Source organism: Gallinula chloropus, assembly GCF_964237585.1.
Source record: "Gallinula chloropus genome assembly, chromosome: 3".
Lineage (NCBI taxonomy): Eukaryota > Metazoa > Chordata > Aves > Gruiformes > Rallidae > Gallinula > Gallinula chloropus.
In genome coordinates this window covers 52,276,191-52,290,716 of record NC_140087.1, presented here as the reverse complement: position 1 = coordinate 52,290,716, position 14,526 = coordinate 52,276,191, and the positions used below count along the sequence as shown (strand labels likewise).

The 14,526-nt window shown below is 49.6% G+C and overlaps 1 protein-coding gene across 1 annotated transcript in view; it reads left to right on the top strand.

The window, feature by feature from the left end:
- MDGA1 (MAM domain containing glycosylphosphatidylinositol anchor 1) overlaps positions 1–10,555 on the top strand; it is a gene marked incomplete at both ends in the record, with an annotated part of 139,119 nt that extends 128,564 nt beyond the window's left edge. Inside the window, 3 exons of the mRNA XM_084261932.1 lie at positions 8,112–8,242; positions 9,030–9,138; positions 10,464–10,555. Coding sequence (XP_084118058.1) covers positions 8,112–8,242; positions 9,030–9,138; positions 10,464–10,555 — 332 coding nt within the window. The remainder of the gene's footprint in view (positions 1–8,111; positions 8,243–9,029; positions 9,139–10,463) is intronic.
- Between the last annotated feature and the right edge of the window lie 3,971 nt (positions 10,556–14,526).

Below are 14,526 nucleotides of genomic sequence, written 5' to 3'. Positions count from 1 at the left end.
TTCATAGCAGTGGCTATGGAAAGGTCGTAACTCCTGTCTTAGGGCTGGATGGATAGGAGTTGCACAACTGCATTTAGGCCAGGATATATCTCATCCTGTTCCGTGGCTTCTGGCAGGCTACATCCTGTGTGTGTTTTTGTAGGGGGGAATCCTTCCTAGGAGCAAAAGGACAAGCCCTAGATAAGAGGTGATACAGGTTGTTCTCAATCTCTAGAGATGGAGTTCTGCTCAAAATGTCCATGAGAGCTTTCTGCAGCTACATTCTGTCCTTCTTAGATGGGGAGGTCTCTTAGGGTGCACATCCCAAGCCTTTACAAGGACCTCAGATAAAAACAAGCTGTTGAGGCAGGATTGGAGTACAAAACAACAGGAGATCTTTCCAACAAATAGATGTTTTTTCTTGTAATGCAAATTCCTCCCTTTGGGGGCTGATGGTACTTCCTGAAGAGTGAGAAATCCCATGAGAAAGAATCTCTGTGTTGAGAGGTATATGGACAGACAGATGCTGTAAATTATCACACATATTCATAATGGAGGGAATCACAACAGGCAGCTCAAGCATCACCCTGCTCAGTAAGCAAGCAGGGCACACACTCTAAGACCCTTCCTATCGTTACGAGGTGCTTCCCAGTCCCATTGATGTGGGTCAGTGGCCACCTCTCAGGGAAAGGTTTTTCTGTCCCTTGAGCTGAGGGTGAGGAGAACAGTCTCCAAAGAGGGTATCTAGTCCCCACAGGCTGAGAGCACACAGTCCCCACCAGGCTTGGGGAGGCAGAGGGACGTGTACTGGAGAGCAGGTGTTTGGAGACTCACTCAGCTCACACTGCCGTTTGTTTTCCACTTTGCTGGGCTGTAAACAAGCACACATCCAGCTGAGAGAGTGGTAGGCATCATCCTGCCTGCTTGCCTCCCTCTGCCTGGAGGTCTTCAGACAGTGCAGGGGAACTGAGGACCTGGTCACTGTTCAGTTGAGTGTCTGGACTGAAGGCAAGTGGGACCAGGGCTCAGCAGGTGAACCTGCTCCTAGCCTGATCCTGTGGCCAGGTCTACTGTGAATTGCCACGAAGACCCCTGTGCTGGCCACGGGCAGGCACTGCAGCATGGTGGGCTGGCACACAGGAGCAGGGCTCTTGTCCACAGCAGCTTTTGGGGGCTCTGAAAACACAGCTGGGTTTAGGGCTGCATTAGACACCCCGTTTGTCCTGTAGGAAAGGACATAGTCTGTCCACATTGTCCCCTGCAAGATGTTTAAGTATGGGAAAGGGATGTGATTAAGTGAGATGGTATGATGAATTGGGCATGAAGTTGGCAAAAAGCCCAAGGACTCATGCCTCTTGTCTTTTAAATGCCAGTCTCTGTACCTTCCCTGTCCTGTCCTGGCTGTGTATTGGATGTGCCTTTGTTATTCTGAGAGAGTGTAAATTTAACATTACGGAGCATAGAGGGTTTTTTTTCCTTCCTTTCTTGAATTCCTTAAACCACATCCTGTTGTCCACACATAAAAAGCCTGTTACTGGTCACAACCTTGGAGGGAATTTTCCATGAAAAGCAGTGGCAGGATTTTGTTCCATACCCACAGCATCAAAGATGGAAGTCTTGTATCATTCATCTTTCTATGCTAACAATTTCTCTAATTAGACAGTGGATCAAATGAGCAAAGGAGCTCAAGCATAGCTTCGTTGCAAGTCTGCTTCTACCATATCACCATCTGCTCTCTATGTACACAGACAGGTGGGGATATGCTGGAGAGAAGGAGCTGTAGCTGTAGTTTGCCTGCCTTCTTCCCTCCCGTTAGCATGCGCATTTCTCATCACAAGGCAGACATGACCATACCTTTTCATTTACCCCTCTGCATGCATGCTCCAGGTCCCCCAGCCCAGCATGTTCCCCCCATCAGGGAGGGGTCCAGCCACATATCCACATTGCCTCTTTACAGTGCAGTGTTGTTGCTTCTCTGCTGGTCTGTTCCTTCTGTCCCGAAATTCATATGCATGCCAGACAGGTGAGATAACAATGCATCATAGATCAATCTGCGAAATTGGCTTTGCCATGTCAGGGGATATTGCTTCAAGCCCATCCTCATTTGATGGTGGTTTAGGAGGTCAGGGGTGGAAATGTGTTTGCTTCTTTTGACTTTTTAAAGCCACAGTAAAATCCAAAGAAAGTTCCCTGTAGCGAGATATAAGTCGTTTTCACAGTTTTGTTGTAGGGGAAACATAGGCAATCAAAACTTACCATATTGCTGTTTATATCCCCAGAAAGTCCCGGCCACAGCAGGGAACTGGAGGCTTTGATTCCCTTGATCCCTTTCACTATAGCCTCCCCACTGTAATGAAGCAGAAAGAGAGTGTCCCATAGCAATTAGCTGGCCTGCAGCATAGTGCTGAACATGCTCAGTGCCTCCCTGAAGCTGATGGAGATGCCTTGTGAGTAGAGGTGGGGTAGTGGTGCTTTCCAAACTCTGACCAAGACTCAGTTTTCTCACTATCCGTGAGCTCTCTGAACCTCCCTGCTTTGAGGTACTGAAGTGATGGCTGCAGGAAGGGGTCTATGTGCTGACCCTGTACATGTAGCTGAGATCAGTTAAAGACACATAAAGTCCTCTGTAATCAGCAGTGGAAAGGAGCTGAGAAGCTTTAATTCTTATTCTGGATATGTTAATGTATGAAGCATCATTAGAGACTGTGAGAGAGTAAATACATCCTATCATGGCACAAAGACAACTTGCATTCCTAGAAATTATGAGTCAGTACACGCTGATATTATTTCTCCATCTCTATCTGTGCTGCAATTATTTTTCCACCCTCTGCTTTCTGGCTCTCAGAGCAGTAACTTTCCCTCACAGCACTGTAACCAAGAACACCCGCCCGACACTGACTGCTATTCATTAACATCCAATTAACTGAGAGAAGGGAGAGAGACCTGTGTGTTGGGAGGATTATGAGCAGTAATAGATTCTTTCTGGGGACTGTCGTTCACTCCGAGGATTTGCCTGCACTAAGCTTTGGGGGTTTAGTTTGTGATCGGTGGCATTAGCACTAAACCACACTTAAGGAAGTGCTCAGAGCCCCTGTTAGAAAGGAAAGCACTCTTCTCCCTGGCCTGGTTTTAGCTCTCTGCAAGTGACCCTGCCAGGCGATGGAAGGTCTGAGTTCTCTCCACACCGTGTATCTCTTTCCATCCACTGGACATCTCTTGCCATGAATCAGCTTCACCATCTTCTTCCCCTGGTCTGCCTTGCCTGCAGGTGAAATGCCATGGCAGTTTCCACAGGGGCTTTCAGTCCTGGATGCCCAGTTGGGTGCCAAACCTAAACTGGGTCTGCAGCCAGGATTTCTCATGGATAGCTGGTCTCCTGAGATCACCCCGTGCTGGAGCAGGGATCCTACAGGAGCACAGCTGGGAGCTGCAGTGAGACCAGCCTGTGTATGAGCCTACGGCCAGCCCAGCTGCTGGCTGTGGATCCCAGCAGCCTTCCCTACCCATCCCACAGAGCTCTGCTGTGCTGGGCACAGCACCCTGTCTCTCAGCGTGCAGCATCATCCTCCCTTTGCTTCTGAGCTCCTCCGGCTGCCCACCTTCCTTCCAAGTCACATAAACCAAGCCTTTCCCCACCCATCACCTGACATTAACCAGTTCCCCCCCAGAGAGATCTGGAGGAAACCTCTACCTTCTCTGCCATCCCACAGGGACTGTTCCCACGGCCCTGCCCTTTATAGACCCTGCCTCCCTCCCAGCGCTGCCTGCTCCAGCTCTTCCAGACCTACACTGCTATTCAGCGTGACAGTGAAGTCCCCGTCCTACGGAAACCGAGAGAAGACCTTTTCTTGTTGTGAGGAGGTAACATTTAAAGGTGTCCCTTGGGCTACTCTATCTGGCAGCCCAGCTGGTGCTCTTTTGTGTGAGTGCCACTCTTTTGAAATGCCAGCTCTGGTTTTAAAGGCAGCCAGCAGAAGGTACAGCTCACTCTCCTTGTAATTGATTCCTCATCACTCCTCACTAGCCTTTATTCTCCCTTTTGATTGGGAAGAAGGGATAATACAGATTACAAGACAAATGCAAAGATTGCCTTGTGTGGGGAGAGGTAACAACAGGGTTGCTGGTGTCCTGGGATTTCCCTTGTGTTTGTGTGTCTCTGGTCAGCTGGAAAGATTTAGCAGCAGATAGATGGTCTGTCTTTGTGTGTTCCTCACCAGCAGGTGCCCTTAGGACATGCCAGATAAATCCGATGAGGAAGGTGAGGAAGGGGCAACAGTCAAAGAAACAGGTAACAGAACTGACCATCTGGATTTGGACTCTGATACAGGAAACTAGACGTGATTGTAGTATAAAACCAGGCAGAAGGGGTGGCTGCAACAGCTGGTGCTGGAGAACATCCCGCACGGGCCTTTTACATCCCCACTGATGGAGGCACAGGGTTGGACAGCGGGTCCCACTTTGGTTCTTCAGTTTGTGACCGCTGGAAAGATCAAAGAGCTCAGGGGCTTCTGCTCCCTAGTGTCTTCTTCCTCAGGTCTCGTAAAATGTTTGCTATGTCTCCAAGTTCCCCTCTGAGCGAGTGAGTGAGTGAGTGTTATTATCCTTCTTGATTCTCATCATTGTATCATGTCAGCAGATAAAAAGGAGGTTTGCTAAGGATTACGTGGCAAGTCATTTCACAGCTGTGAATGTGCTCTTCACACCACACACCTATGGGGACCATGCATTGGCCACCTTCTGCCAAGTGGAGTTTTGCTAGATGGAATGGAGGTGGGTATGGGCAGGTGTGAATTCACCAGAGGTCAGGAGCTGCGGATGTCAATATCTGCATAGGCTCTACCTCCCTCTTTAGTCTGAGGCTTAATATATGGGTTTTCCTGACTGTAAGTGGGATCCTGGAACAATGTTTGATTTTACAGCAGTGGACCAAACCCAAAGCCTTCCCTTGGAAAACACAAAAGCCTGCAGCACGTGTTCCATCACACAGTTGGCTTCTGGGGCCAGACTGAAAAATGGAGATAAAGAAACACCGAGCAATTGAAAAGATGACTTGTAGCTTTCTGTGGACCAGGACAGCAATGCTTTTTGGCTCTGTCTGCAGCTCAGAACTGAAGGTTCATTTCCAAGTACCTCCATCACGTTGCTACATGCCCTCAAACTTGACTGGCAGCCTGTGGCAGACTGACACATGGTAGAAGGGAATAAAGTGGAAGACCTGTTCAATCTTTAACATCTGCAACATTGTGAACCCAGTTAAGATGGGGTAGGGAAACCAAACTCTGTTTGGTTTGAGGTCTCTGTCATGCCTCCCCAAAGCATGTTCCCAGTGACGGTATTACTGGGAAGGGGAAGCAGTGTGGTTCTCTCCCAGCCTCAGGGAGGCTCTGTAACTTAGTAGGGATTGCAGGTAGAGCTGAGAGATCTGATTCCCCTTCACAGCTCCAATTGATTTGTAAGACAGTCATGGGCATGCTGTTCGTCTGTTTTGACCTTCCGTTTTCCATGTGTAAACAGGGGTGGTGAAACATTGCGTGTTGTGGGCAGATAAGGGAGCTTCCTTTCCATTTGCAAACCATTTGAAGAATGCCTGCTCATATTCAGTATTGTTCTGCTAGGGAATTCAGGGGCCAAAAGGTTGAAACTTTTTTCCTGATGCTGCAAGGACACGCAGCTGCCAGCATGATATTGCTCAGGCTTGGTTTGGGTTTAGGCCAGGCATTCACAGGCAGTGCTTTGGGGGCACTAATTTACATTCCAGATGCTTCTCTGGGTCTCTTTCTATCTCGCCTTTGCTTTTTTCCTAGGGCATCAAAGTTCATTTGCTGCCTGATTTGTCCCAGTGCTGGCTACTCAGCCAGGCTCTTGCACGGCAGCTTCTAGCTGCAAGTCCCCAAATGAGGGTAGAATAGACAATGGTTGTTTTTAATCCTTTCTTGCTAGCAGCTTCATATGAATTCTTCATTCGCTCTCAATCCCTAACCTCACCAGCTCTGGCGCCTGTAATTAGCTGCTCTGAACACACTCCTGTTGACATTGATATATGGGGTTATGCAGTTCCTGTGTGGGCCATCAGTCTGGCCAAGGGCCTCCGTGAGGACTAGTTATCCTTCTTAGTGAGACTTTCCCTCATATGGAGCTCCTGAGGACAGGGAGGACACCAAGAAACCAGCGTCTCAAAGCTGGCCTTTGCTGCCAGCGTAAGTTCTCTCATCCTTGGCACCATGTTTCCAGGAAGGAGATCCCACTCACTTACCTCTGCCTCCTCGAGGTCATGCAGTGCTGGCTGATCTCAAGGGAGAGAGAAAGAAGTTACATCACTCTTCATCTTGGGTTGTGGTGTGCATCCCAAACTGGGTACCACTGGGAAAGGGAATTGGATATGCTCTCGCTGACAGGCCTGTGTCTAGTTTTCCCAGCCAGTCTCAGTGCTAACACTTCTGAATATTTCCAGGCAATAGCATGCCCCTCTTTACTCTTTTCACTAAATTATACACATATTTCATTCTCTTAACCTTTTCTTGTAAGTCAGCCACTCAGAATATAAACATTTTATCATCTTTATTATGCATCTCTGAACTCCCTGTGATGTATCAGAGCTTTCTGACAGCGAGACGCTCAACGGGGGTACTTCCAGGTCCCTGTCCTTCACACGGTGCCCCCGAGGCTGATGTGCCAAGAATGAAGAATTTCAGGGGATCATTAAGGAGGGAGGTTATGTAGGGAAGTCTCTTTCCCTTTCTCTTCCCCTGACCTCTCACTGATGCCTTTCAGAAGGGCTTCCCCAGGTGGGAATGCAGCATCCCAGGTGCAAATAGACTACGGACATATAAGTAAGGGTTATTATTGCTTCTGTGCTCTCAGGTGTAATATGTCTGTGTATGGAGACCAGAAACACTGATGAGCAACAGCATGACTAGAGTTGTGATTGATTTTTTTTGTTCGCCAGCTGAATTGAAAATAAAAAAATAAAAAGAGAGTAAGTGTTTCAGGTCAACCCGAGTTAATGTTTATTTTTTTCAGTGAAGCAAAAAAAGAAACAAAAATCAGCTGAGGGGATTACTAAAAAGATGCTGCAGAAAGACAAACTGAGATAGTTTTGTTTGGGTATGGAGGGTGGGAGGTGGTGACACTTTTCAAAGTGAGAACTGGAAATGTGTTGAGATTTGTTGGCTTTGGTGTTGGTTTACCAGCAGGCAAAACCTGTGGGGAAGTGCTGTGTTTGAAAGAACTTTAAGTCAGGTATTGATTCACAGGGTCCTTTGTGTGTCCCTCTGAAAATGTGGGGCTGGGATGGGACAGGCAGTGTGCGTGGTACAGGCAGTGTCACTTAGCACTAGCAATGAATGGCTGCTCACTCCAAGGCTGCTTCCAGGGCAGTTGGAGACTAAGGACACAAGTCGTATCCCTGCAGCTGATGGCCAGGACCGGGGCAGGGAGAGGGCTGTAGGCTGCTTAGCATACATCAGGTATTAGTGGTGAATGGGGAGAGGGAAACATGTTCTGGGCTCCCCAGTTCAAGTAGGATGTAGAGAAGCTGGTGTGGGTCCAACAGAGGGGCATCAGGATGTCAAGGGCCGGGAGCAGAAGTTCTGGGGAAGGGAGGCTGAGGGAGCTGGACTTGCTTGGTCTGGCAAAGAGAAGGCTGCTCTCAGCCTTGGCTCCAGTTGTTTGAAGGACAAAAATCAGTAGTATTAAGCAATGTAACAGGGATCAGTCGTCACAACTGGTAGTGCTGGAGGGAACATATTGGACATTAGGAAAGGTTGGTTTCCTCAGGGAATTTCAATACTTGGCCAGGCAAAGCCATGCTATCCTCATGTAGAGCTGGAAACGGCTTCAAGCAGGAGGTTGGATGGGGTGTGACTAGAGGTCCCTTGCAGGTAGCATTTCTGCCACCCTCTGCTTGTGCTATGCCGTAGACTGCTTCTTCCTCATCCTGTCCTTTCTGTCTTCATCTGGGTCTGCAACCTCCCTTGGATAGCCCAAATGGATGAAATGTTGCCAGCAGCACTCACTCATCAGGCCAGGAGAAAGCTGACTCCCTCCAGAGGTTACTGCTGGGGCTCTACAGGATGTCCCTGGGCCTGCTGGAGCCCACAGCTGTGGCTCAAGGCTGAGTTTCTCTCTTACAGGCTCCTTGAACCTGCTAGTTCGTGTGCGGAACAAGCGAGCCATTGACACCCAGGTCTGGTCACTCAGTGGGAACAGGGGGAACATGTGGCAGCAAGCACACGTGCCCATCAACCCACCCGGGCCCTTCCAGGTAAGCCAGATCTACAGCCTGGAGGCCACCTGCCACCTTTCCTGCCCATATGCCATGGGCCATAGGAGACTTCCCAACAGGCATCTGCCTCCCTGGCACTGGGGCTGGTTGGGCACAGGGAGGACACTGGGAGCTCTCTGGGGCAGGGCAAGAGCTTGGGGGATGCACAGAAGTCAAATCCACTTCTCTCTGAAGCCATACAGTGTTGTTATGTGCAAGCATCAGCTTGGCACTTTAAATTTTCTGATTATTGCTGGTCTGGAAACTACTTGTCAAAGAGCTTCTCCTGGTACCAGGTTTGTGTGACAGGTCTCTTGGTGTTGAGCAGCTGGGGGATGCTAGCCTGTTGATATAAAGCAAACCTGAGAGCTAGAAGTTTCTTCTGCAAGAGCCCACACCCACTGTCTTCTTGGTTTTGGACTGTAGGACAGCTTGGGCACTCTGGATCTGCTCATCTAGCTGCGTGTGCCCAACATGCTACTCTGCTGTTGTAGGGTTGTTTGTGTGAGTTGGGCCTGTGCAGGCTGGTAAGTTGTGGCACTGTGGCAAAATGCCCAGCTTGCTTTAGGGTACATTAGAATAACAAATAAGAATTGAGTTACCCGTGAGCAGTGAGGTCTGGCTCTCAGGTCCTATGTGTCCCAGAGGAACAGAAAGGAGTCATTCACTTGGGGACCTGGTATCGTCTGGTCTGCACCCTGCTCACCTCTGTGGAGCCCCGCAGCACAGGAAGGGTCCTCCACGAGCGCAGCCTCACGCTGGGCTCTGCCGCATGCTCTGTTTGCAGATCATCTTCGAAGGTGTCCGGGGCACGAGCTATGAAGGGGACATTGCCATCGATGACGTCACTCTGAAAAAGGGGGACTGTCCCAGGAAGCCAATTGGACCAAATAAGGGTGAGAGTGTGCATGCCTCAGAGGAGAACGGTGGGAGCACATACACAAGAATCATAGAATCATACAATAGTCTGGTTTGGAAGGGACCCCAAGGATCATAGAGCTCCAACCCCCCTGCCACAGGCAGGGCCACCAACCTCAGGCCTGGATCTACACAAGGTTGCCACACAAGTGCACATGCTAGGGATGCACAGCTAATTTCAGAGCACACTGACGTGGTGGTACTCAGGAATGGGTTGACTCCATCAGCAGAAGGGCTGTCGGGACCGTGAACTTGCTCTTTATAGTCGTGATTAGCAAGAGCTCAGAGGAACAACCAGATCCTGTAGGGACTGTGCTGCCAGGCATAAGCAATGCTGAAGCCTGCACCAGTCTGTTGGGTCGGGGATGTTGTCCCCAGGAAGCTAAAGGCTTCTGCAATATCTCATTACCTGGAAGCCATAGATACAGGAGCACTAGAAAAGGAAAGACCTTCTGCAGGTGCTCAGGGCCTCTGCAGCAGAGAGGCACAGCCAGGCAGGGTATAGCACATGCAGGATGGGAGCAAGCTACTATGGTATATCTCCTCCCTGCTGATCCTGCTAGTGGGTGCTTGAGCTAACTTCCACAGTCCCCTTTCCAGTCCATCCACATCATCCTGGTGTCAGCATGGCTGAAACAGAGACAATCTCTCCCTCACTGGTGTGCTCTGTAGGTTGAAGCCATAGCAGGTGCATAATCAGTGCGTAGGCACTAGTCCTTGGGTGGGAATCACTGGTGGGCCTCATGCCTTAGTCCTGCCTGCACCCTCGATAATGTGCCTCAGGTGGGCAGAAGAGCAGATGTTCAGATTCTGCAAACCAGAGCCCAGGCACTTGTGAGCAAGGTTCAATTTATTTTTGAAGAAAAAAAACCCCACTTGTTGAGGGAGCAACAGTTTTCTTAACTCCAAAGATGAAGGGGGAAAAAAAATCAAAATATCCAGAAGACAAAAATTATGAAGTGCCAGGAGCAGTGAAGTGGCCCAGGATGGCCACACCGTAACCAAAACACAAGCAAAACCTTTTTCTTGTGCTGTTTTTAACTCAGGTTGAATCTTCTGGGGAAGAAAGGAGAGTTGGATTGCAAAAGTAACTAAGATTCAACCTCTTCTCCTGAGTTGGAAAAGAAATCGTTCTGGGAAGCCTCGAGAATGTCTAGGGAAGGCTAGAAAGACTTTCCATGAGATCTGGGAGGTGCTTCATGGTTCAGGATGGGGGGGAGAGGCTAAGACACATAGCTGACTTGTTTGATGAGGTCTGGATTCATCCCACCACTAATTATTTTTCTCTCTTCTTTGCCGGCAGCGGTTGCTCTTCCAGGAAGCAGTGTCCCAGCCCTGCACAGCCCTTCTCTTTGTGGACCATTGACTTTCTTCCTTTACGTGCTGCTCAGATGATGGCAAGCGAGCGCTCCTGTCTTCGGACCGAGACATTCCTGCTCCTTTCCTACTCAGCCACCTCTGCTCCTCTTCCTCCCCTCCTCACTGGCACACCAAAGTGTCCATATGTTACCAAAGACTGACAGGCATGACCACGCAAAGGGATCTGGTTCAGAACTGGAGCACTCCTTGAGAAAGTCATAATGTCTAGAACAAAATTAAAAAATAAAGACAAACGTTTTTTAAAAGCACGTGCATGAGAGAGAGAGAGTGAGAGAGAGAGAGGAAGGAAAGAAACAGAAACAGACAGAAAAGAAGGAATGAAAGACAAAAAAATAGGAATGAAGAAATGTGAAGAGCAAATGAAGGAGGAAAAAACCACACCCATATTTCCTTGGGAATGTCGGACAGGGCTTCCTCAGGGAAGTGGGAACTTGTTTTAAACAAACAAACAAACAAAAATATATTAAAGCACAAATTTCTACCAGAACAGTTACCTTCTTTACTGCAGAGCCCACAGCTTAGTGGATGATATACCGCAGTATTCCCCTGGTCTCCCCATGCTCTCCCACTGGCTGGGGCCACCCGGCTCTGGCTGCAGCTCCCTGCAGTAACACCGGCCTTGACAGTGGGGCAGCAGCCACCCCGCTTGCCGGTGGCCGGAGCATCTTCCCTCGCACCGCATGTGCTTCAGTGTCTCCATCCACTCGCACCTCCCAGGCTCTCATGTATTTAACTGCCCCCTGTGTGGTTTGCTTTGGTCTTTCCCAACCGCTCTGTGCTTCTCACCCGCCAGCCTGAAGAAGATGGAGCAGGAATGGACCCGTCACATGGACCACGCTGAGTGGTGGAGAAGTCCCAGCTGGATCCAGCGGCAGCATTGGCCTCTGAGCACCTCTTTCTCTCTCTCAGCGCTCTTGCTGGGTGGAGAAACTCTATGAGAGCAGGTCTGAGCTGCAGACAAAAAGGTGTCTCTGTGGGGCTGAGGGATGGAGCAGGGTGGGATGGGAAGGGAAAGGGAGGAGCAGTTGCACATTGACTTCCTCCTGTGAATGCAGGGATGGCAGTCACTTCAGCCAAGGATTGCTTCTCTGCCTCGTTCATTACCTATTTGTTTTGGTCTTCTATCTCATTGCTAAACTTCCTCCATCTCAAGCTTTTTGGATCGTGGGAAGAGTCAGGCATTTCAACCTTCTTCAGCCAGTGGGTCCTGTGCCCACAACAAGCCCCTGGGACAGCAGTACAGGCAGCTCAGATACCACCCTCTCACCTCCTGAGGCCTTCTAGCATGCAAAGTGCATTAGCAGCAGAGTGGGCCCATGTGTGTGGCAACAGCTTAGCTGCTTGGGGGAGAGGTGGCTGAATTTTGTCAGCATGTGAGGTCTTGCAAGCACTCAGCTTCCTCTGCTGAAGTAGCGGGCAGAGGAGCTGAAAGGTGGAACAGGCAGGAAGGTGCCCCAAGAAGGATGGAGGCAGGAAGCTTGACCCAAAAGAGGGGCTTTGTGCTGAACTGTGGCCCCTTTTGCCACTGAAGAACTGATGTCTCTCTCTGCTACAGGCTCGCAGCAAGGGTGGCCCGACCTCCTCAGGGTGGAGGCACTTGCTGCTCCAGATGAACTCCCAGGAGAAGGCTCTGCCCTGCACTGGCCAAGCAGGAGCTGATTGCCTGGTTGCAACTGTCAGAAGCTCTGGGCATGAGTCAGCCCCACAGGACTGTGGGCTAGGGTTCACTCGCCCATGCTCTGGTAGTTTAGTTAAGTGGGACTCTAGCCCCTAAGGGACACCCCATCCATATCTGGGACACAGCAGATGTGTGATGAGCTCTTTCACTGGAGCCCCCAGTACCCATGGCTCCCTCCCCTTTTCTAGTGGATATATCAGCTTCTCCAAGACAACTGTGCTTGCCTAAAATCACCTGAATGTATTAGCTGCCTCCTGCATTGCTCAGCTTCCAGTGACAGCTGGTGCCTCATTTTCTCCACTGATGGAGGAAGAAAGCCCTTATTTAACTCCCAAGGTGTCCAGTTTGAAGTCTTGAAACCCAGCTCGCTCTAGCTCCTGGAAGGGCATTCACCTACACTAATGCTCCCCAGTCACCGCTGGAGAGAGAAGGGACATCAGCTCTGAGGGACCAGAGAGAGGGATGGTACTGGTCTTCCTCACTCCAGTCTACTTCCAGAAATAAGGGGGACTCTGTGTTTTCTGTTTCCACTCCTTCCTCCAGAGCCCAGACCTCAATCACATGACGTATTTAACCAGGAAACCTGTGGCTGTCTCTCAGGGCCAGGCAGTGTTGTGTGATGTTGTGGGTGCCAGGAGTGATTCTGCTTCTTGCTGTCATGATTTTTAAGTACAGCCAGTGCGACTGTCATCTTTTAGGTGAGCTCTTTCAGTCTGATGCTCTTCCTTCCCTCCATGCTTGTTGGAGGCCCGGAGTCATCACCCTACTCCTGATCAGAATCCACTTTTACTCCTAGGGGAGAGATGGTGCTTTCCAGGGGCCCTTGGGTGCTTCGTGATGGCTGCTGATCTATCAGCGGTAAAACATTTGTGTTATGTTGCTGATTCCAAGGGACTTCTGCTGGGCAGAAGGTGGAGACAGGAGCATTTCTCCATGGGTAAGAGACAGCCCAGGCAACCATCTCACCTTCTAGGCTCTGAGGCAGAGACCCTTGTGGCCTTGCTTCTACTGGCTGCTTAGCTGTGGTTGCACAAGCATGTTTTGCTGATGCTTGGTGGGCAGCAGAGGCACCGTGGGGCTGGGGAGGTGCAGCCTGAAGGTTCGGCATCACAGGTAAAGGGTTTCTTTTGAGGCAAGTGCCAGCAAAGGGGCACTGTGTTTTTAGAAAGGGACACTTGCAGGGAGGGTGTCTGTGCCAGCTCCTGCGAGGGAGAATGTAAGTGCCTCACCAAGCTGACGCACAGTGCAGGTAACAAGAAGCCCACTGGTGGCAGTGGGTCCAGGGCAGAGCGAGCAGATGGCCCCAGCCAGAGGTGGAACCTCCTCCTGCTCTCAGGCATGGGCCCATCAACTTCAGCAAAAGTCTCAGGGACCCCTTTCTACTTAGACCTCTGCTCCTTTATCTCTGGCTAGAAAGCAGCTGGCGGTGAGGTTGGGGGAAAGTCATTAACCCAAGTGCCTCCGCTTGTCAGATGTACTGAAGACAAAAGGAAGGACCTCATTTCCCTGGCAGATGCGCTGAGAGAGTGTAGCAGAGGAAAGAGGCACTTCAGCAGCGAGGATGAGAAGCTGTGACAGGGTTGGGGAGAAGCAGTGTCCCTCCTCTCTGAGGGCAGTGGTATTTGTGGTTTACAACACCAGCCTCATGCTTGAGGGGGCAATTCTCCTTGCAGTGGCAACGCATCCCAGGTGAGATATAAAGCCATGCTCCTTACCCTTCGCAATTAAAGATCCCTTCACACTTTTCACAGTGTTCTGGCTAAATTACAGTCCTTAAACTTAATTACAGACTGTCTTCTTAAATATCTGTTGTAGTCCCAACTGGGTACATTGTGTTTCTCTTCCTGATGTTTTATGTTGCTCTGTGCCTATCGAGTAGCTGCTTTATTCCACTCCAGAATTGGCTGCATTTCACTGATGGTGGAGATTATTCCTGTACATAGTATGAAAGTCCCCGCAGAAGAAGAGTGCAATATAAATTTAAGAGACTGCTTTTATTTACAAGGAGACCTCTGCTTGGTAGTTGTAGAAATACATTAGGAAGAATGCTGTGTGGGTGTTAGCCGATATATACTCAATTTCTTTTTTCTTTTTCTTTTTTTTCCTAGGGTATAAACCAGAAAAATATGTGAGTGTGCAGACTCCTGGGTATAAGTTGTAGATATTAGAAGTAGTGAATGCTACTGTGTAGTTACAAGCGGGGCTTACAAAGAAACTTCCATCCAAAACTTCCTTTTGTAGTTGTTCGCTGTATCCTGAAAAATATACTTCTTTTATTATAATTTCCCACGGTTCTGTCCAAGTCCTA